This window comes from Canis lupus, chromosome 6 (genome assembly GCF_003254725.2).
Source record: "Canis lupus dingo isolate Sandy chromosome 6, ASM325472v2, whole genome shotgun sequence".
NCBI classification, from domain to species: Eukaryota; Metazoa; Chordata; class Mammalia; order Carnivora; family Canidae; genus Canis; species Canis lupus.
The window spans coordinates 40677424-40699996 of record NC_064248.1 but is presented as its reverse complement, the minus strand read 5'-3'; the positions used below and the strand labels follow the sequence as shown (position 1 = coordinate 40699996).

The 22573-nt window shown below is 35.2% G+C and overlaps 1 protein-coding gene across 3 annotated transcripts in view; it reads left to right on the top strand.

Moving 5' to 3' along the window:
• CEPT1 (choline/ethanolamine phosphotransferase 1) overlaps positions 1-20815 on the top strand; it is a 37831-nt gene extending 17016 nt beyond the window's left edge. For 2 of the 3 annotated variants that reach the window (XM_025417254.2, XM_025417255.3), the window contains exons 5-9: positions 11434-11518; positions 17937-18068; positions 18734-18892; positions 19358-19483; positions 20034-20815. In XM_025417254.2, coding sequence (XP_025273039.1) covers positions 11434-11518; positions 17937-18068; positions 18734-18892; positions 19358-19483; positions 20034-20153 — 622 coding nt within the window. In that variant the 3' untranslated portion in view covers positions 20154-20815. Of the gene's footprint in view, positions 1-4730; positions 4816-11433; positions 11519-17936; positions 18069-18733; positions 18893-19357; positions 19484-20033 lie in introns of all 3 variants that reach the window. The other variant, XM_025417256.2, reaches the window with a different exon arrangement.
• The last annotated feature ends 1758 nt before the right edge of the window (positions 20816-22573 follow it).

Sequence of the window (22573 nt, the reverse complement as noted above, 5' to 3'; positions counted from 1 at the left end):
TCAAGTAAAGCAGTACCAACCATGTATTAGGGGAACTGAAAAAAGGAAAGTGAATAAACCATGCAAGTGGGGAAAGAGTAAATGGTGGTTTTTTTGTTTGTTTTTAAGATTTTATTTATTTATTCATGAGAGACACAGAAAGAGAGAGGCAGAGACACAGGCAGAGGGAGAAGCAGGCTCCATGCAGGGAGCCCAATGTGGGACTCGATCCCGGGTCTCCAGGATCATGCCCTGGGCTGAAGGCAGCTCTAAACTGCTGGGCCACCAGGGCTGCCCGTAAATAGTGTTTTTAGGAGTGATTTGATATCACAGCTTTTTATTTGCGAGTCTTAGAACATCCTTTGTAATAAATTCCTGTGATGAAATGTGTACTTTGACAACTATGAACAGTCCCATACTGTTAAATCATAAGATGCCTGTAGGGGAGTGGCAGGAGATAAGACTGGAGAAGATCCAGAGAATCAGGGACTTCTGTGTCCTGCCAAGAAATATAGGCTTTTGTCCTGAATCTGTCTATTAGCCTTTGCAGAATCTAAACCAGGGAAATGACTAAAGGACCGTTTGGAAGAAGCAGGCTGGCAATATTCAGAGGGTGAGTTATAGTGGACTGTGATAGAAGTAAGGAGACCCTTAGGAGTCATCAGAATCATTAATGTGAGGAGTGCTGATGCCTGAGCTAGAGCGGTAACAGCGCAAGCAGACAGAACGTCATAGGTTGGAGAGAAGCCTAAGAGGTAGAAACTAGGACTACATCTCTATCTGCTTATGGAGAACAAATGAGCGAGCAGAGACTGGAGTAACTCCCTGTTCCCCTCCATGGGTGGTTAGAAGGAAAGTGGAGAAAGGCACCACAGGCAGAGGAACTTGCAACTTATTTGAAAGGAGAAGTTCTACCTAGAACGTGTATGTAAGAGATTTTAGACATCCAAGTAGAATGAAATAGCTTAGAAAACTTAGAAAGCGAGCCTAGGAAGAAGCCTATGAAAATTACTGAACAACCAGAGAAGGAGGCATACCAGAATGAAAAGCCAGAGATTTCAAAAGAGAACAACGCTAAGTGCTGCCAAGACTCAAAAGGAGGACAGAAAATTATATGCTGAATTTGGCAGTTTGAGGCCATCCAGTAGTGTAGAAGCCAGATTGTAGAGGGATGAGAAGTGAAAGGAATAAATAAGCACACATTTAGTACAGGTGACTTACAAAATATGTGGCTGTGATGATGGGAAGGAGCAAGGCATCTATTAGAAGAAAGAACATACGTTCAAAGGAAGGAGGGTTTTATATTTACACAGAAGAACTTGACTAGAGAAGAGATTGAAGATATTTGGGGGGGAAAAGGGAGAGATGGATATATGGAGCTTGAAAATGCAGTACCAGAGTTTATGGTGACAGGCAGAGGGGCTAGATGGGAGGACACTCTCCCACTCAGACTACAGTGCTTCTTTGTAATGCTGTGAATATATATATAGAAATATTGGGGCCAGTTTGAATTCAATATCTCAATTTAAATGACTTGTTAGTATTGCAAAGAATTGGTTTTGATTTGGGAAATTTGAATATAATTTTCTGAAATACTGCATTCATATTAAGGCTGCACCATTTTTTAGAGTAAAAGCAGTTCTCAACATTCATAGAAATGTGCTGCAAGTGCTTACATTTAAGGAGGTATTTATCAAAAAACCAATATAGTGGAGGCATATGGCATGATAGTGATATTCCTAAAGAAATTTTAAAAATGCCATTTTAGATTTCACATTCTTTTAAAGAATGGAGAGAATAGGCAGATGTATAATAGGCTAAATATCGAAGTAAAGTTTATATGTATGGAGGAGAAAGTACAAATTTTATTTTCTTTAATTAGAAAAGAATAAGATAGGGATCCCTGGGTGGCGCAGCGGTTTGGCGCCTGCCTTTGGCCCAGGGCGCGGTCCTGGATATCCGGGATCGAATCCCACGTCGGGCTCCCGGTGCATGGAGCCTGCTTCTCCCTCTGCCTGTGTCTCTGCCTCTCTCTCTCTCTCACTGTGTGCCTATCATAAATAAATAAAAGTTTAAAAAAAAAAAAAAAAAAAAAAGAAAAGAATAAGATAAACTCTGAAATGTAATTTGACTAAAGTTTTTTAAAATCCCTTGCTTTTTCTTACTCCTTTTTGGAGAAAAGTGAAAGCAGCTTTAGATACCTTAGGAATTTTATTTTAAAATACTTGTATTTTGTTTGTTTTATTTTGATGTTTACACACAAGTGAAAAGAATCACGAGGATTTCTTTTTCATAAATAATTCAGGTTGTTGTGTGTTTAATAACCACATAGCATATTTACCAAATAAGAGATTTTTATTTTTTTCTTAATCTCTTAATGTCACTAATTTAGTTGCTATTGTTTGCTCATAGTATCTTGACCAAAAATAGGCACCGTAATTTAATTAATCTCTAACCAAACTGAATAATTTCCATTCAGAGTCAGATATTATGTGAAAGCCAATGTGATTTGGATACATTGTCCCTGAAATTATCAGCTAAATCTTCCAGTGCTTTGCTCTGATCACAGCTGAAAGCTGCCTTGTACAGAGAATATTAGTACCTTTCACATCTAGACAGACCCTTGTCCTGACAGTGCTTCTGGACTGAGCTAGTAGAGGTCTGACGGAGATGAGTACTGCTCATCGGGACCCTTCTAGGCCCATCTTTGCCCATTAGGATTTTTACTAGCCTGGATTTGAAAGACTGGGGAGGGACCGGGCTCAGAGGCTAGAACTTCACAGAAGGATCAGATCAATGGAAGAAAATAAGAATTATGAATTGAAACTCGTTTGTAAACATTTGTAAAATATTCTTTTTTTTTTTTTGTAAAATATTCTTTAAGATGTTTATGGATTATATTGAATGTAAGAGATCATGTTTCCTCTCGTAAGGCTTAAACCCTATATATCTAGATATTTTAAAATCTGTAATTTATACATGTATGTGTATAGAATCATTTATTATAAATTAAATGCTTAGAAACTCTAATAAAACTGTTTATGCAGAAACGCTCGCCTTAAAAAAATCCTCCACCCTATGAAAGGTAGAATTCTACCATTTCAGGGAAAAAAATTTTTTCACAAGACAAAAAAATTATCATAATAAATTGAACTAGGTCGACCATACCTTGTCTCAAGTGTTATCTCCAAATTATTGTCTGTATATTCAGCTTGAGCAAGGCCTATTTCCTAATTTGTAAATCAAGAATTTTGGATTTGATGGTATCTAAGGTTCCTTCTATAAGTCTATTAATTTCACAAATATTATTTCCAATGTACTTATTATTTATAGTTATAGCAGGCAGAGTATTTCTCTTTATTACATTTTCTAATTCATGCTTCTAATGTTTCACATTTACATTAGCTAAAAACTCTGCCACCACATGTTTATTTCTATGTAAGTAGATAACTTCTGACTTTTTCTTTTCTAGTAAACGAGAAAAGTGAATAGGCTATGTATTCTGATAGTCTGACCAATCCAATTCAGTTCTTACCCAAGAAACCTTTAAAGAATAAGTATTTGAAGATATCCTAGTAATTAAAAACTGTTAATGTTGTAATCCAAACTGTTAACATATAATCCACTTTTTGTGGATTAAGAATTAGGAAACTTAAAAAAAAAAAAAAGAATTAGGAAACTTCCTCTTGAATGCTTATATAGGATATTTATATCTTTAGAAGTTTAAGATTTATCACATAAACTAATAAATATCAGAGATTTTTCCTTTCAGTTTCTAGCTTCCCTGTGTATTTTTTGTTGTTGTTTATAGTAATTCAGTCATTAAGATTGTCCTCATTTTAATTTTATTAAATTGCTGTAGAGCATATCTTAAAATATCTTAAGCATATTAATGTAGCCTAGATTGCAGCTTGAACTCTCAGATCATCAGGTAATATTATAGACTTGTTTTTATCTCCTTTAGCATTCCTCAGCTCTTAATTTTGATTATGTGGTTTTGAATTGAAGCCTGTTGTATACCGCTACTTTTTCTGTCAGCTGTGTCCCAAAACTTCTTTAGTGATTGAATTGGACATCTTACTTATTTTTACCACTAATAAACTAATCTGATACAGAGTTACAATCTTAGTATGGAATTAAAAGAAGAGAAAGAGGGAAAAAGATAAGATTCTGGACTAGAGATTATCAGGAAACAGGACAAGGAGCTGACTGGATTGATTTGGTTCTAGCCATATCCAAAGAAGTCAGTTTCCCCTTGCCCTTTCCACATACATGTACTAATTCTACTAAGATAGCAGAGGTAGGAGCATGGTGAGATGTATGTGGGGCGGTGAAGAGGTGAGGGACAGGGGCTTCTGGGAGCACTCCTGTCCAGAGAAGTCTGGATAGGTTCTGGCACTGAAGGGACCTGTGTCAAAGATAATATGATTATTTGGCAAGTAGTATTCACTACTTGGGTAATTAAGAGTTGATGGTATTTTTAGTTTTAGTGTTTCCAGCTCCTATTTACAAGTCATTTATTCAGTATGTTACAGTTTGAATTTTTAAACTTTTCTACTATTTTGGTTTGGGTAAGAAATATACATGTTTACATAAGGATAGTAATAGTACTGTATAAATTGTATAATTGAATCTTTAGATGTCTTTATAAGGGTAATGCTACCTTTTAAATCTGTTTTTGCTACCTATAAGGCTCTTTGGCAAAAGCTCTGAGTAAAGTTATTTTGAAATGTTTGTTTCCTTATGCATAGATTCGATGTTACAGAGTCCCAGATCATAATTATAATATGCCAGCTTCTCACAGGAACCCTGGGACCTTGGTTCTGGAACTTCACGGTAACTGCTAGAATATTCATGCTGTCCGATGAACAGTGGCGTGAACTTGATAAAGACAGCACCTTTGTCATGCACAGAGTAATTAAACTACAAAAAATAAAAAGTCTTCTGGTGGTATTTCACAGACAAACAGGTTAATAGAAAACCATTTAAATATATATAGGGCAATAAAAATCCACCCTATTAAAATTTTTTTAAAATAATATTTCTAGTGATTTGATGCTAAAAACAGTGATCTCTCTCACGTACTATACCTAATACCATTTTTGCTCTATGTAATATTTTTAAAACAAATACCTTTCCACCATTAACTAGATTTTTTTTTTTTTTGGTATTTATATTTTGAAAACAATAAAGCAAGCAGTTTCCCTGTAGACAAGTAAGTTGAGAGGACTCTTAATAGTAATGTAGGAAAGGTTCTATGTATTCTCTTAACTCCTGTAGAATATTGTTTAAGCAGTCTAGTACCACTTCTGCTTCTGTTTTCAATGACCTTGGTTTTTTAAAAAATTAATCCTTGAAGCTATTCTCATTCCTATTTGTATTGTTTATTGTTTTCTTCTCTTAGTTGTGCTTTTAAAACTAAGTATCCTTTGCTTTTCATGTTACTATAGCTATCTTTTGAATACTCTCCTTTTTCAGATTTGGTTTGTTTTTAATAAAATACATATTTCCTTAGTACCTTTTTCCTCTCACATGAGAATTATAATTTTGACCTTAATACTTTTAAAAGTAAATAATAAATAATACCTTTTTCCTCTCACATTAGAATTATAATTTTGACCTTAATGACTTTTAAAAGTTCAAAAAGATTTGTTAGAAAATGGTTTCCCAGTAGAATAGTCCAGAATCCTTCACACTTTAGTATGAAAGATTTATTCACAAGAAAAATAGTTTAAATTCCATTTTTTTTGTAGTTTATGGAGTGTTGGGGAACTGTTCATATAGACACATAACAGATCATTCTAGCAATACAAGGCTGCATTAGGTTTTCTATATTGAATCTCCATGCTTTAAAATGTTTCAGTAATGTGATAGAAATAATAAGTCTGGTAGCAAAGTTCTTTCTGAAAGATATCTTGCAGCATTGTAAATCCATTTATTCAGTGGCAGAAGTGACATCTTTGGGGACAGATTAATAGTGAGGGATAGTCTACATCTTTTTTTCTTTCTTTTTTTTTCAGAATAAGCTTAGAATTTGGAAAATATTGAGAAATACTATAGGCATTATATAGAAGCAAAACGAGAGCCATTTTCATTTGAATTTATAATGTGTTTGCATAATTATTTGTGGGAGTCCTTCCTATGGTAGAATAATGTGCATAGTTCAGAATGTAGCATCTTTTTAGCACCACCCTACCCATAACCTGTCTTCTGGTACTTTCCTCAAAGACCTGAAACTTGATGCTCCCTGCAGTTGTCTAGATTTATAATTTTTATTGGCTTTTTATGTTGTTATTACACTCACCGAAGGTCTTTTCTCTCAGTGTTCTTAGTGAAAATAGTCAGGATATACTTACTTTCACCTTGTCTATGATAACAAAGTACCTGTACTTATGAAGACTTTTCTATTAAAATGTTTCTAGAAACTCATGCATTTTAAATTTAACATCCTGAAAAATCTTTTGGAAATACATTATTTTATCAGTTGCTAACTTGCAGAGATTTTCTTTTGCTTCTAATATTTGTTGCTTTTAACCAATTTTATCACTGAAATGAGACTGTCATATGTTTCTTTGTGGGTCTTCCTTTTTTTTATAAAGTTCAGGGGGAAAATAAGCTTAAGAAATAGTTGTTCATTATATTTTGTTTCCAGTTAATTTAACTTATTAGCATCTGAACTTCCTATGCTATTGCCTGTTGTTTTCTACCATTTTAAGGAAAGGTGTGTTAGAATACAAGAAGCGTCATCCTGTGTGGGCTCCTTAGTAATAACAAGTTAAAAACTTAGGAGTTTTTACCCCAGTTGATCACAAAACTAAAGATTTTTAGTACTGTGTAGGTACAACGCTTCCAATTTCTTTCGAGGCTCTGCCATGTATTTCTGTAACCGTGGAAAAGTCAATTAACCTATCTAACTGAATTTCCTCATCTATAAAATGGTGGCAATAGTTCCTACCTCCTAGGATAGTTGCAAAGATTAATAGTCAAATGTAAAGTGCTAACTATAGTGCCTGGCATATAGTTAAGTGTTTGTTACCACTCTTATCATATTAATTTTAAGACCTGTGTTAGTAATTCCAAGCAGTTTCCAGATTTCTTCCAGAATTGATTATGCTAGCTTGAGAGGAAGAATAGGTCCGTGATCCCTTCATTTTACTCCATCAAGATTGTTACTAAATGAGATGAGAGGACTCTCCTAATTCTTCTGTTTCCAAGGGTATAAGGGCCTGCTATCCTCTTAAATATGAGACCTAAACTTTAGTTCCTCTTAGAGGACTCACTAAATGTTCTAGCCTTTGGCTTTTTTTTTTGTCTTCCTATTCAAAAAAATCACTGGATAGATTATTATTGTTTGGTTTTTAGTCTTCCAGATAATTGAAAGATCCATATAGTCATTCATGTGGTAGATAACACGGTTTTAAATAATTCAGCTTATCTCAAAAGTAAATGCTTAGACTTTGTATGTACCACTTGATCATAAAATATCATAGTTATCATTTGCCAGTCTGGTTAATGTTTAACATTTAGCTTGCCATGCCCAGTTTGCTTGTCAGGGGTAAAAAGTAAAATATTGGAAGGCTGTATGGTCAATTTCTAGGCCAGTCTTCATTGAAATCTACCAAGATTTCACCCCACCCATGGTATTTCTAGTATAATAAAAGTTGTGGTTATAAGTTCCAAGAACTTCCGATCCATTTACAGATAATTGCAAATCAGTAGTTAATAGCACTCTAATACTTGAATAGGATTCCAGACACACTAAGTGGATGTCTTTTCAAACAAAATTCTTTTTAAGTAATAACTAGCTCACAAGTCAAGTTGTACAAATCTGGGTTTTTTGGACATTGTGAATTTAGCCCTAGTGCATATTCTGTGTTAACCGAGCTAATAGCCAACCCAAATTATAACACAATTACATTTTAAACTATGTAGTTTAACAACCACAAAAAAATGTTATAAATATAGCTGCAAATATATCTTTGAATGTGTATGTCACACATAGGAAGAAAAAATAGATTAACTTGTCTTATTTCTGATATTAGAGTGGAAAGACATAAAAACATTCTGGGAAAAGATTAACATGCTTACCAGCTTTCACAGAATGTCAGTTAAATCCCTTCACATCCCTCAGTTAGTCTGTTGGAATTCAAACCAAATGCATTTGTTAGGTATCTTGCTGAACACTGGAAAAAATAAAAATGAAACTCAAAATAGAAATTTTCTTCGTAATTAGTTAACGTAGGTAGTTTGGGGTTGTTACACCCGGGCCACATTTTAAACCTGTAATTCTGATGTAATAACTGATCTAGGCTGCCTTTCTGTTGTGATGAAGGCCCCATGAGTTTCTCATTCCAGCTACAGAGTTTCTGTTCTCTGTTTAGTAGTTAAAATTACTCATATTAATTTGAGATCTTTTTACCTCTTAGTCAATAGACCATTGAGATGTTGTTAGGAGATTTATTATTGAATATTCAAAGTTGCTTTGCCACATTAGAGTCTTCCCATCAGAAGAGGAACCTTAGTCTCTACAACTGGTTTGCTTCTTTTCCATTTTTCTTCTGGGACAGCCATCAGAACATTGTTTATTGATGGCTTGCTATAGTAATTTAAGTGGATTGTACACAGCAACTAGGAACATACCTTTTGTACTTTGATAACCTAAACTAAAATAAAGTAGAAATAAATTATTTAAAGCAATATCATTCAGGAAATTCAAATACCTTCATGGTTACAGAAAATTAAGTGTATTTTCTTCTAATTTTCCCCCTCTGAAACTTTTATGTTATGGTAATCTAATGCTGTAGAAAAGAGATTTATTTTCCCATATGTCTTTTTTGGTGTGGTTATGGAGGATTTTTCGTTTTTTAGTTTTTAAGTAGTCATCCCAACATTTGGGAATTTTATCACCCATGTTGTTATTTTGAAAATAATAATGAGGAATTGACTATAGAAATGCCAGATTCCTGCCTTTATATAACATTCTTCCTTCTGGATAATTTTCTTTCCTCCCCAGCCAAAAGGAGTGAAATGAGCTCCCTCCTAATATATGTTACAGTAAATTCAGCTTATGCTAAGAGATTTCTTAGTGGAAAGGGGGGAAAGTGGACTGCCACATAACCAGCTCTTTTCTAAATAGAATCATTGACTCTTTTGTTCATTGTTAATCGCTTCTGCCACCTGTCCTCTTGGCTTGCTCAGTTCCTGTCTCTGGGGATGGCCTCTTACTGCACCCTTTTTCATTGACAGTCAAGATTAGAGCCACACCTCCAGGAGTGGTGATTGGCAGTTCTCATTCAGAGCAGGAGAGACTCATCCAGGAGTACTGAGTATTCCTGTAAATCAGATAAGCAAACAGGAAAATATATTCTTAACTACCTACAGCTGGTAAGTAAGTTATTTTGGACTGTCTCTAACATTAAGGCATTGTTGGTCTAAATACAGTGACAGTATCTGAATGGTTTAGAAAATTCTGTCTTCCGAAATTTCCAAACAAGCTAATCCATAAAACTACCTAGGAATCCTAGTTTGGGACTTTGTAAAGATCTTTCATGTTTCCTATTCTCTTTTACATTCATCCAAGGTACAAAGATTAATTGCATGAGGTTCCCTCCATTTTTATTTTGTAATTCTATACTTCTGGCCCTTCCCCTCCCAGAAGGCTACTTCATATATCCAGCAAAATGTTGTAAGATGTCTGCCCTCCTCCACCCAAGACAGAGTCGATCATCTCTGACACCTGCTTAGTCTCCTGAATCTGCTACTGAGTGTAATTCCCCTTATTGGCAACACCACTCATCAGGTCAGCTCTACAGATTCTTTTTAGCCTAATTCAGTCCATTTTTTACCCCCAATAAATGTGTATTTAAAGATAATTACATCACTATATGTTTGCAACTTAAGCTTCTGTTCAGTAAACACTCGAGCAAACAAAGCTCAGTTTTTTAGTTGTGAGATACTGGTTTCAACTTAGTCATTTATTATGGGTGTGAGGCTTACATACCTATCTCACATTATGTTTTAAGTGTCAGTTTTGGAAATGGGGGCTCCATTCTGCTCTGGGAATTGAATCCCCTTACTGCTTTGATAATCTATTTTCCATAGACTAATATTTTTAAAAATTACCTTCTTAGTAATTATTCACTTTGTTTAAAACTAACATTTTAAAAAAGGTATGCAGTGTATGGTCTCCTTCCCATCCTCATCTCCCAGCTGTCCATTCCCACACTGTCCTGTCCAATAGGTAACCACAGTTCTTACTTTGTAATATATCCTTCCAGAAATATGTTATGTAATTAATTGGCAAAATATAGAATATTTATTTTCTGTATCACTATATAGGGAGCTGCCCACTTTTTTAAAAAGCTACCAAATATTCTGTTGTATGGAAGTACCAGGATTTCTGTAACTGCTCCCTCACTGAGGGCTACTTTAAAATTTTTCCTGTTATAAATAATGCTGTAATAAATAACCTTGTACAAACATTTTGTGTGAGCATATCTATAGGATAAATTCTGAGAATTTTAATTTTGGATCCAATAATCTGAGAATAATAATCTCAAGATTATACAAAGTGCTAGTCTGTAGAAGGAAAGGAATACCAGTTTGTGCTTTGCTCCTCAATCTTTTTGTCCATATTCTTTTTTTCCAGACTTTCAGACTTCTAATTTCTACTGCCCTGTTTTTATACCAGGTTTGTCTTTTCTTGACTATAAGATCATTTTCAGCAACCTCAAAACTAATTCTTGGCTGCTTTCAGTTCTTCTTTCTAGAAATCTTAGGGTAGTTGACCTACATAAAAATTTGATTGAGAATTGAAATTTTTTTCCACACCCCTACCGTGGAAGACATTAAATTAATATAACTAAAGGGCAGTAAGTTTTGTAAGATCTCAGTGATTTATGTTACTTCAGTAAAAACTCACCATTTCCTCCACTTGCTAATACAGAACACTTATTTCAAGATTTCATATTATATAAGCAGTACAATGCAGTCCTCTCTGCTTGACGCTCAAAATTTAATATACACATATCCTACCCCAGCCCCTTTTTTCTTTTTCTTGGTTTTTGTAGTTTTCTTGGTTTTGGTTTTGGTTTTTTGGTTTTTTTTTTTGTGTGTGTGTATGTGTGTTTTTTTGTTGGTTTTTTGTTTTTGTTTTTGGTTTTTTTGGTGGGAAAGGTTAAGCTATAGTTTCAGCCCAACTCAATAAGTCAGAAATTTCCTTGTGGAAAGGAGGGGTTTTTATTGCTCTGTGAAATTCATCAAATTAAATTAAAAGCCTCTGGATTTTATTTGATTTTGCTCATAACAAATTTTTGACACCTCCTTTTCCCCCTCTCCTCAATATTTGAGATTTTTTCTATTGTGCATGATAGAGGAATGCTGCTAAGCTTGCAAGTAATTAACTTGAAATTGTTTTGAGTAATTCTGCTTTTTTGGCTTTTTGTACCTAATCAGAATTGATGTGACTGAAGTGCAAATCTTCATAATAATCATGCATTTGCTGGCAGTGATTGGAGGACCACCTTTTTGGCAATCTATGGTAACTTTGTTCACATTGTGTATCCCATGTAATGCATGTTGTCTTTTGCTTGTGTTTTCTAAAACAGGATAATTCAGCTAAAGGGTGATGTGTAAAATTATTTTATTCTTTCTGAAAATGAAAAACCACAGCAGTGGTAGGACACAAACTTCTCTTTGGGGCATGGTGAATTTTAGTACTTGGAGTTAGGTGGTACATTAGGTCCATTCCAGGGCTATTGTTTTTAAAGGCTGTTTGAATTATTATTTGTCATTCCATTTTACATCTGAGGAAACAACGGATAGTATAGCAAGTTAACCAATGACAAGATGAGACTTTTTTCTCTTTCTGAGGTATATGAGTCTACTAGTTTTTCTATTATATGTTTAAAGCTGAATAACAAATTTGGGGTAGTAGATAAACTAGCCCCCAAACAGAATAAATGCTTATTTAAGTCAGTGCCATAGAATTGTTTTAACAAGCCAGGACCTTGATTTTCAACCTGACCTATAAACACAAAATTTTTTTTTTTCCCACAAAATTCTGAAAGAGAGATCATAATATGTATAATATCCAGACCAAGACTTAGGAAACAGACTGCCTGAGTTCCATGTAGGCTCCACTGCCTATTATGTGGTGTTCAACTCTCTTTGGCTGAGTTTCCTCCTCTGTAAAATGAGGACAGTCACAGTTTTTATTTCATAGGATTATTCTTTTTTGTTAAATGAGTAATACATGCAAGGCATTTAGAACAGTGTGTATCAAATGCAGTATCAGTGAAAGCTGCTCTTACAGTTGGAATTTTTCTTTCCAAATTTGAGTCACGGTAGTTTGTAATCTCTGGTCCAGTTAACTGCTGATCACTACCACCACCCCTTCAGAATTTACAATTCATTTGATGTGATCTTACCAAAATAGATACTACTCCTAAACAAACAATTCTTAAAAATCAGGTTAATTTTAAAATATAAGGGAAACTGACCTAACAAGATCTTTTCCATTATGATAGTAAATTAGATACTTGAGGAGGTATAATTGACATACTTTTCTGAGTATTCATCACTAGAGATGGTTTAATGCCTTGTCAAGAGGATAGGGGTATGAGGAAGGAGGAGATAAAGGAATAAAAATAATCCATAGTTAACCAGGAAAATTCTGAAACTATCCAGTCACGTATATAATATCATTCAAATTCACATCTTTCCTACACATTAGTCTCAAAAGCCAATAGGGTCTTTAGTGAAATCTAAGATATATTCTAGTGAAATCTGAGCTCTATGGATAGATATATGGATATAGATATATAGAGAGATATATAGATATAGAGAATTTTATTACTTTTACTTTTCAGTAGGTTGTAGTTATTTTTATATATACACTTGACCCCTGAACAACACAAGTTTAAGCTGCAAGGGTCCACTTATATGCAAAAAAAATTTTTTATAGATATAGTAGAGTAAATGTATTTTATCTTCCTCATGATTTTCTCAATATCATTTTCTTTAGCATTCTTTACTGTAAGAATATAGTATATGATACATATCCAAAATATGTGTTAATTGACTATGTTATCAGTAAGGCTTCTGGTCAACAGTATGCTACTAGTAGTTCAGTTTTGGGGGGAATCAAAAGTTCATGCAGATTTTCAACTGGACAGGGAGGGGGGGTGCTCGTAATCCTCATGTTGTTCATGAGTCAATTTGTAGGTTGACTTAAATATATTTGTGTCTCTTGACCAAATTGATTATTATGTTTATAGGCTTTGAGTTTTATACCAAAATCTCCCTTCTTCCAAAATGTTTTAAGTATCTTAAACATATATAAATTACCTATAAAGTAACCAAAACAGTAACCAAAAAAACTGTGATTTCTGACCTGATCATTGGAAATCAAGGTCAGTATCAGGTATATACCTGATTATCCTTATCAGTATGGAAATACATAAAGCATGATTGCAAATGAAGTTATAGGCTATGAAGTTTTAAGAGAGAGAGAATGCATGAGTGAGGGGGGAAGAGGCAGAGGGAAGGAGGATTTTTCTTTTTAATTTCTTTTTTCTTTTTTTTTATATATATATATAGAATGGGTGGGAAGAGAGAGAGTGCACATGAGGGGAATGGAGAGAATCCCAATCAGGCTCTACATCCAGCACAGAGCCCACCTCCAGGCTCAATCTCATGACCCTGAGATCGTGACCTGAGCCAAATTCAAGAATTAGACACTTAACTGAATGAGCCCCTAAATATCCTTATTTTTTTAGGTGGTTCTTGGCAGTGAATTTGCCTCAGGTACATTTGTTACCTTTTTTATTAGGATTTATATATATGTACTTAACAGAAGTGATTTTTTTTTTCTTTTAAAAGGATCTGCTGGGGATCCCTGGGTGGTGCAGCGGTTTAGCGCCTGCCTTTGGCCCAGGGCGCGATCCTGGATACCCGGGATCGAATCCCACGTTGGGCTCCCGGTGCATGGAGCCTGCTTCTCACTCTGCCTATGTCTCTGCCTCTCTCTCTCTCTGACTACCATAAATAAAATAAAAATTTAAAAAAAAAAAAAGGATCAGCTGTTTAGTCTTGTCTTTATTGATAATTAAGATAATATAATCATCCTTTTTTACTATATGTTTTAAAAAGTAACATTAGGAACTCTCAGATCCAAGACTGAAATAGAATCCCCAGCCCAGCAATCCAGTTCCAGTAATAGGCTAGGTTGCAAAGGGAAACAGATTCTTGGGCCTTTGTCTTAGTGTTACTGGCCCTACTGTTACCATCATTAAACTGAAAGGGAAGGGCCTAACTTCTCCAGGAGTATTTGGAGGCTCAGTACAGATTCTCATAATTGACCTCAGACCACTATATTTCTTTTTTTGTGCTGTTTCAAATTGCATTAGGAAAGATTACATGGAACACTTTAACTTATTTTTTGTGTCAAAATGGAGAAAAGATATCTGTTTAAGGCACAGCTGTGAAATTCCCATCTCTTTTGAAGTTGAGGGCATAAAATGGAAATTGTTTTCCAAATCCTTGTTAAAAAGCTTTTACGATAGTTAAGAAGCAAATTTAAGTTAATAAAATCAGTACAAATGTCTTCATAAAGCTGATCCAGAAGATCAGCTATTTTGCAAAAAGATAAGTGATATATATCTGCTGCTCACCTATTTCTTGCTTTTTTTTTTACTTCAGAGGTAAGTTTTTACCAAAGTTTGTAATTAGTTTTTGGTTTTAGTTGTTTGTTTTTTTGTGGGTTTTTTTTTTTTCATGCACAAAAGTCAGTGCATGGGTTTATACATTGCAAGAAACAAAACAACAATCCATATTGTTGACTTTTTGTATTGTTTCCCCAAAAGAATGTATAATCTTTTGGGATGTCTCGAAACTATCTTTTATCATATCACTTTTTTTTTTTAAGAAGAATATCATTCTGAAAGGGACCCATATATAATCCCTTCATGTTTACTTTCACTGATGTTTGACTCTTAAATGTAGTAGTTGATTAAATGTGTACTCAACCATAAGACACTTTTGGAATCCAGTTAAGACAAGTCATGAAAGACTACAGGTGAAGTTTCAGGATTTCTTAGGTAGAACTAAAGACTTACTATGTAGTGTAACTTACTTGTGTCTCATTCTTAAAGACTGAAGAAGTACCTAATACTTAAATCATACCTGGTGATTTTCCTTAAACTTTGGTAGGAAAGTTATATTAAGTTTTGGTGGAAATCACTTACACTAAAAGTATTTGAAGACAATGTATCTCAAATTGATACATTATATTTCTGCTAAAATTTGTAAAGCCTTTAAGAACATTTTATTCCCCTAAGAATACTTATCTTAACGAATTAATAATTGATATTCTATAATTATCCAAACTATTGAACCAAAACGTGTCCATTGTAATCTGGTAAATCTGAGAATTTAATATAGCTTTTAATTCTCTAACCTTATTTAAAATGAATTATGTTGGACTGATATTATTTAGATGCATAATGTGATAGCATGAATCCGGAGGATTTTTCCCCTGGCTGTAGAGCAGACCCCATGACCCAAGGGAGTTCTTTCTTTTCCTAGTCTGAAAGACCCAGAGCTCTGATAAAGGTGTTTTCAATACAGCCTTCTTGCTATTTTTGTAGAGTGGATACTCCTTGGTTGCTTTGGATGAGTTCCAAGAGGAGGAGGACAGAAAGGGAAAGATTAAGAAAGGTAGAATGTGCCCACCCTCCTTGATCCTGGGTGGGAGTAAAAATGGCAACAATTTTAGTGCTTTTTGTAGGTGGTTCACTTGGTACTGATTTTTCAGGGATTGCCTAGTGAGGCTTCGGATTCCTCCCATTCTAGCTTTCCCTTCACTTTTCCTCAGATTTTCTTGTAGCTAACATCCTTTTTCCTTCTTAATACGAGGGAAGATGTGTCTTCATATTCTCCTGTGACAGTAATTCTACAGAAAGAGTAAGAGAAAGGGAGATCTTAATCTTTATTCAACAAGTATATATTGAGCACTTAAAATATTCGTGGCTTTAGAGAGAGTATAAAAATCAATACAAACAAAATCCTACAATCAAGAGCTTAGGGTTTGGTGTATATAGTTATACTGCTATATGAAGTGGAAAGGATCCTAAGAATGTTTATGACACCTTCCTTACTTACTTTGTGGTCCAAGCCATTTACTAATTTGCCTGGCTTTTTTTAATGTTTCTGTTTATTCTTCTTTCAACAGGCAACAGTTTCCATTTACCTAAAGCTTTTTCACCAAATTTTAATTATAGTTGTGGTATTATTCAGTTCAGTGGTGGCACAGATTACTGCTATGCCAGAGTTGGCACTCATTCGAAACCTTGGCCCTAATACAGGCATACCCCTGTAATGGATTAATGCTTTGTTTCTTTTGAAATCCTTGAGGGAGTATAGTATTTTTTCCCCTTTGCCATACAGGTCTTTTGTCTCTGGAGGGAAAAGGAAACTAGCCAGCATATTAAATTAAGCCAGGTGCATTAGATTAAGATTGTACTATCCCTAGTTTTTTTAACTAGAGCAGAAAAATCTTTTGGAGCTCAAAGTATCCATGGTGTTGATTTTCTTCTTGATGGTAAACAAGTTTTGATTTGGGCTGTTGGGTTTAGAAATAAATTAGGGAAGGAAGAAGACCATTTAGGATGCTCTGTAAAGTTCTGGGCTTAATTTTTAAGTTGACCTACTTCATTTTAGAAAACTAAGGACTGCCATAGTACAACTTGAAATTTGAACAGATTACAATTTTTTTAGAGCTGAGTTTTGCAAGAGGTCATAGAGTTGTGTAAAACTGAGTTCTTCAAAGTTTTGAAGAAATAGAGTATGTAAACATTAAGATTTATGTCTGTGCCAATTTTACTTGGGTTTTATATGTACAAAAAAAAATAGGAAATGTGACATTTCCTATTTGGTTTTGAAATAGTGGCCCTAAAAAGTATAAACAGCCCTAATTAAAACGTTTTCATTATAACAACTGAATGCCTATTAAACCCTGTGGGCTTCTGGAATTTTGTACCTATACTCATTTGTTTCTATTAATAGAATATATCACTTTATGTTGCTTTATTTTCAACCCATATTGGACAAAATGTGAGCTTTCTTGAAAATGAGAGATGCAAAGAGGAAGAAAATCTTAAATGATTTTCTAAAAAGTATATTTCATTTGAAATGGTGGATATCATGCTTGCAAGATTGAATGCATGATCCCAGTGCACTGAACCCTCCTCACTTTAGGTAAATCAATCCATATTTTGGTACAATATAAAAATATATTATTTGCTTCTTCTGAAGAGGAAACTTAACATGTTAAAATTTTGGATACACAATTGTACCTGCTTCAGTGTGCTTGATGTCTCTTTTGCCCTGTATATGAATATCTTCGTGGCTGCCCTCTGCATTTTCAAGCTGCTTGTAATCCTAACAGTTTGGAGTTGGGAGCTCTTCTGAGTACAGCTTTCATCTTCCATTCCCTAATCTGCAGATTTTTAAAATCTACTTGCAAATATGTATAGTCTTTAATGCTCCACGCTTTCTCTATCATAACAATTAATTACAAACTACAGACTTAAAGGTAGATTTCCAAAAATGTATTAAGAAAAAGGCAAAGTATACTTCATTTATACAAAGTCCAGAAGACAGCCTGTTCCACTGTTGCCAGACTTCTGGAATATATTAGGTGAACTCTACTTAGTTTATGGCACAAATTAATAAAGTTGGATCAGTAATTTTTTTAAAGGTTGGAGTCAGAAGTGAGATTAATTTCTACATACCTTTTTTCTTGGTTACATTATTTATAATGGAAAGAGGGAAATGTTCATTAAGGATTTGCCAAACTGGAGGGAATGGAGGATATACGGGGTATGAATCAAATGTGTTACATTTTCTTATTTTAATTTGTATATATTTTAATTGTTCTCTCTCTCTACCCATTAAAGATTCCAGTGCTGAATATTCAAATGAAAATTTTTCCTGCACTTTGTACTGTAGCAGGGACCATATTTTCCTGTACAAATTACTTCCGTGTAATCTTCACAGGTGGTGTTGGAAAAAATGGATCAACAATAGCAGTGAGTACATCTTAAGATTTCCAGCGATTATTTATACCAAGACTTGGTTTTGTAGTTGCTCTTTCATTGGAATTGTATAAAATACTTGTTAATTTAGAGTTTCTGCTTAAACAAAAAATAATATCCAAAACTTCTTAGTTTTACCTATATGTGCATATGTTTATATGCTTACATGCATTTTTTTCACACAGGCACAAGCACATTTATACATATACATATTTTTTAAAGTATGATTGGGACCCCTGGGTGGCTCAGTCAGTCGAGCATCTGGCTCTTAGTTTTGGCTCAGGTCATGACCTGGGGGTCCGCAGTTGAGCCCTGCATCGGGTTCCGTACTCAGAGTCTGCTTGGGATCCTCTCCCTCTCCTCCTTCCCCACTCATGCTCTCTTTCAAATACATAAATAAAGATAAATGTAAAAGTAAATAGAAGTATGATCTGCTTTGTAAAATAAACCTGGCCATGTAAGTGAATCCTCAATTTGCCTAACCAGCCCGTGCTGCTCTTTTCTTCATTAGCTGTTCTGGTATTCAGTTATAGGAACTGCTGCCTGGCAGGTACCATGAGGTTCTTAAAAGTTTGAGCTGATCTGTCTTACAGCAGATCCACATAGTATCTGACAATATTGAGTGCCATTAATCTCTCCCCTCTCTTTACTCTGCACAGGGAACAAGTGTCCTCTCTCCTTTTCTCCATATTGGATCGGTGATTACCCTAGCTGCAATGATCTATAAGAAATCAGCAGTTCAGCTTTTTGAAAAGCATCCCTGTCTTTATATACTGACATTCGGTTTTGTATCTGCTAAAATCACTAATAAGCTTGTGGTAAGCCCCAGAGTTTTTATTTGTTTTTACATTCATCTCATTTTGATTTTATGGCACCAGTTTTCATTCTACAGCTTCCTGACCAGTTCTAGAGTTCACTCTCCTCCATCAACAAGTGAAGCTATAACCTGAGGTTACCAGAAGCTCCGTGGATCTCCATAACTCTTCTTTTTGCTGCAGTTTAATTTGGTGCTTTAGTTTATCTGCCTTTTCCAGTCTCAGTCTGTACATTCAAATTAAGGCTCTTTATGAAAAGCATCTTTGAGGGGCTCTGCTACATGGGCTGTTTGGTGTGTAACTCTCACACACCTTGTCAGTTTTTTAGTTTTGGAAATTCAACTTTTTATCCAGCGTTGCTAAATAATTCTTGAAATTAGTGATTTGAGCACAAAATTGATTTACTGTACACCTCACAGTTACTCTAGTGTGAAAGCGCCTGCACATCCATTTCTCTTTTATTTGCAGGTGGCACACATGACTAAAAGTGAAATGCATCTGCTCGACACAGCATTCATAGGTCCAGCACTTTTGTTTCTGGATCAGTATTTTAACAGCTTTATTGATGAATATATTGTACTTTGGATTGCTCTGGTAAGTATCATACCGTGTCCTATTTTATGATTTGTTTTCTTGTTTCTGTGGGCCAGTGCTGAAAGATCATATAATGGTAACGATTTGGCATACCAAAAAACCACAATTACAGGACTTGGCAAGAGTTCACGTGGTTTCATCTTTGAGCCATTTTTTGCATTATTCTTATTCGTGTTGCCTTCATCGGGGCTCAAAAATTCCAGGTTTCTGACTGTGTAGAGCAGGAGTGAAGTTTTATCGGAACACAGCCATGGCCATTCATGTATTGTCTGTGGCTGCTTTCAAGCTACAATGGCAAAGTTGAGCAGTTGAAATGAAGATGGCATGGTCCACAGAACCTCAAGTATTTACTGTCTCTCCGGAAAGAGTTTGTTGATCCTTCACATAAAGGAAAAATCCGTGAGGAAATTGAGTTGTTAAATCATATGGAATTGAAAACAAATCTGAAAAGAAGGGAAGAAAGTCAGAGGAGCCCGTCCTCTTTGCTTTCAGGAAGCTTAGGTATGGCCTAAGCAGGTCCTGAGAATCTAATAGTCTCTCTTCTTTCCAGGTCTTCTCTTTCTTTGATTTGATCCGCTACTGTGTCAGTGTTTGCAATCAGATTGCGTCTCACCTACACATACATGTCTTCAGAATCAAGGTCTCTACGGCTCATTCTAATCATCATTAATGAAGTTAACTTGGTGTCGTTATATAGGAAACTCATGTTTTCTGCAGGAAAGAATCTGAACATATTAAGGAGAATGGGGTGTATAAGAACAACTATAATTTATAATAATCAATGTTGTATAACTTTTCTTTGTTCTTGGTAGCACTCCTTACCTATCCTGTGTGAGAATGAGAATTTCAAGTTCCATCCTGTAATTGTCCATATTGTCATGCAGGATTTGGCCAAAGGAAGCATGCAGGAAAAATTGCCATGTGTTTTTAATTATCCTGGATTCAGAATAAAATTGTCCTGGGGAACCAATCCCTAGTGGTGGAGATTTCTAATGTAGAATATTTGCAGGCCAAAAAATGGTTGCTTTATAATTTTAACAAATCATCTTTTAGTGACATCCTTGTTTAGTGTCTTCTCAAGCTTTCTTTAACTAAGGAGCTCAGCTTGTGGCACAGACATATCCCACTAGCTTGTGAGATGGAATTAGTGATAAAGACCTTGAATTTGGATTGAAAGGTTTCCTATCTTTACATTGTTGAGAAAGTCATTTTTTTATTGCTCAAGAAATGGTATCTCTCATGGGTTTGGGAAATCCTGTTAGCATGCAGAGTAATGTGATAACTTTGTTGATCCATTTTATTTTTTTAAATAAATATATGATCTGAAAGCCAGCCTTTTTCTGTTTTATTCAGTGGAAAGATAACTGAGTTTTAATGTCATTTTTTAAAATTTAAGCAAAATTTATTTCTGTTCTTTAATAAATAAGGAAATTCAGTCAGCCACTTTGTCATGTGTCCTGCGATCTATTTTGTATAAGCTACTTAAACATAGAACTAAAAAATAAGAAATCAAATGAAACAGAACTATATTCATTTTCCCTCTCAATAGGTTTTTTTGCTGTACTTGTTACCTTTGAGATTATGTCTTCCCCTAGATTTTCAAGAAGGGAGGTTTAGGCCTCTCTGGAGCAGTTAGTAAAAAATTGTACTTCTATTCTGGCTCCATAATATACTACAGTTTGAAATGAGGACCAGATATCTTTAGTAGATATAATCCAGATCTGTTTCCATTGTATGTAGATAGTACACTTGCCTGAAGGGAGGGGGACCGCAGAAAAGAAACTAAAGAAAATAAACTATCTTCTTATTGATTTTTATTTATACCCTGTTTCCATAATCCTGGGTGAACAGTAGCTGCACTGCCTCAGCTGATAGAACTCTGGTTTCTTGCATTAACCCCATGTAGTCTTGACAGTGAAACCTTCAATTTCTTTGCTCGACTGTAGCAATAAAGAGAAATCTCTTAAAAAAAAAAAAAAAAAAAAAAGAAATCTCTTTTTATTTTTGCTTGTTAGCAACTTCTCCAGCATCTGGGGTAGAGAAGTACATAGAGGAAAATGCCAGAGCAGGTCCAGTTGAGGACAAAGCAGGAAAAAAAGAATGATTCTACTTATTTGGTACCTGTTGCCTTGCTTGATTATTGCAATAGACACAGCAGATGTTAGTTACCTACAGTGGGAATTGAGGTCTGGGAGAGGCTAAGTGGCATACCAATGACACACAGTTGTTACTTTTCCAAATGGAAACTAGACCCCGTATCTTCTGAATCCTGGTCCAATGTTCTCTCCTACACCATAGTAGGTTTGGGTGGCAAAAGCTGTAAACTGAAATGTTCAACTCTTTTTCAGCATGAAGGGAATCTGGAAAATGCTCAGATATTTGGTGTGTGCTTCCTTAGCTCTTGGTACCGTTGTCATCAAATCAAGGGTATGTTTATAGAAAACCTCAGCTGGCCTTGCCTCTTCTTGAAATCATATACCTGGTAAGATAACAGAATCACCTGAAGGAGCTTTAAAAATCACCGCTTCCTGAGTCCTATCTCTAGAGATGATTAGTAGGTTTGGGATGAGGCCTCAGAAAGTACTTTCAGAAGCTTCCCAGGATTCCAGTCCTTACTCTAAAGCTTTTTGAGGTACAGCTAGGTTTAGGAACCAGTGCTGTAAACTAATCTACCTAAAAAGATGTGGTGATTCTTCACAAAAAGTAGCAGCATACTTAACAGGTGGTGTGTGGACAGTGGGACACCGGTAGTGTGTCTCTGTGCTTCCCACATCAAATTCCATTGGCTTTAACTTCAATTTGGCCATCTCAGTCCCCTCTTTCACCCTCCAAAGACATTTGTGCTCTGTATAGAATTCAGGGACCTCTGAGGGCCACACATACATATACATTAAAAATACATTAAAAAATGAGAGTTTTGAAAGACAAGAGGCTTCCCATCCCTTACACTGTTGAAACAGAAGCTGTCATTGGTAGCACAGAGGGAAGGGGCACTTGGGTAGCTCAGTCAGTGAAGCCTTTGATTTGGGCTTAGGTCATAATCTTCAGGGTCATGGGATCGAGCCCGTGTCGGGCTCTGTGGCTCAGCAC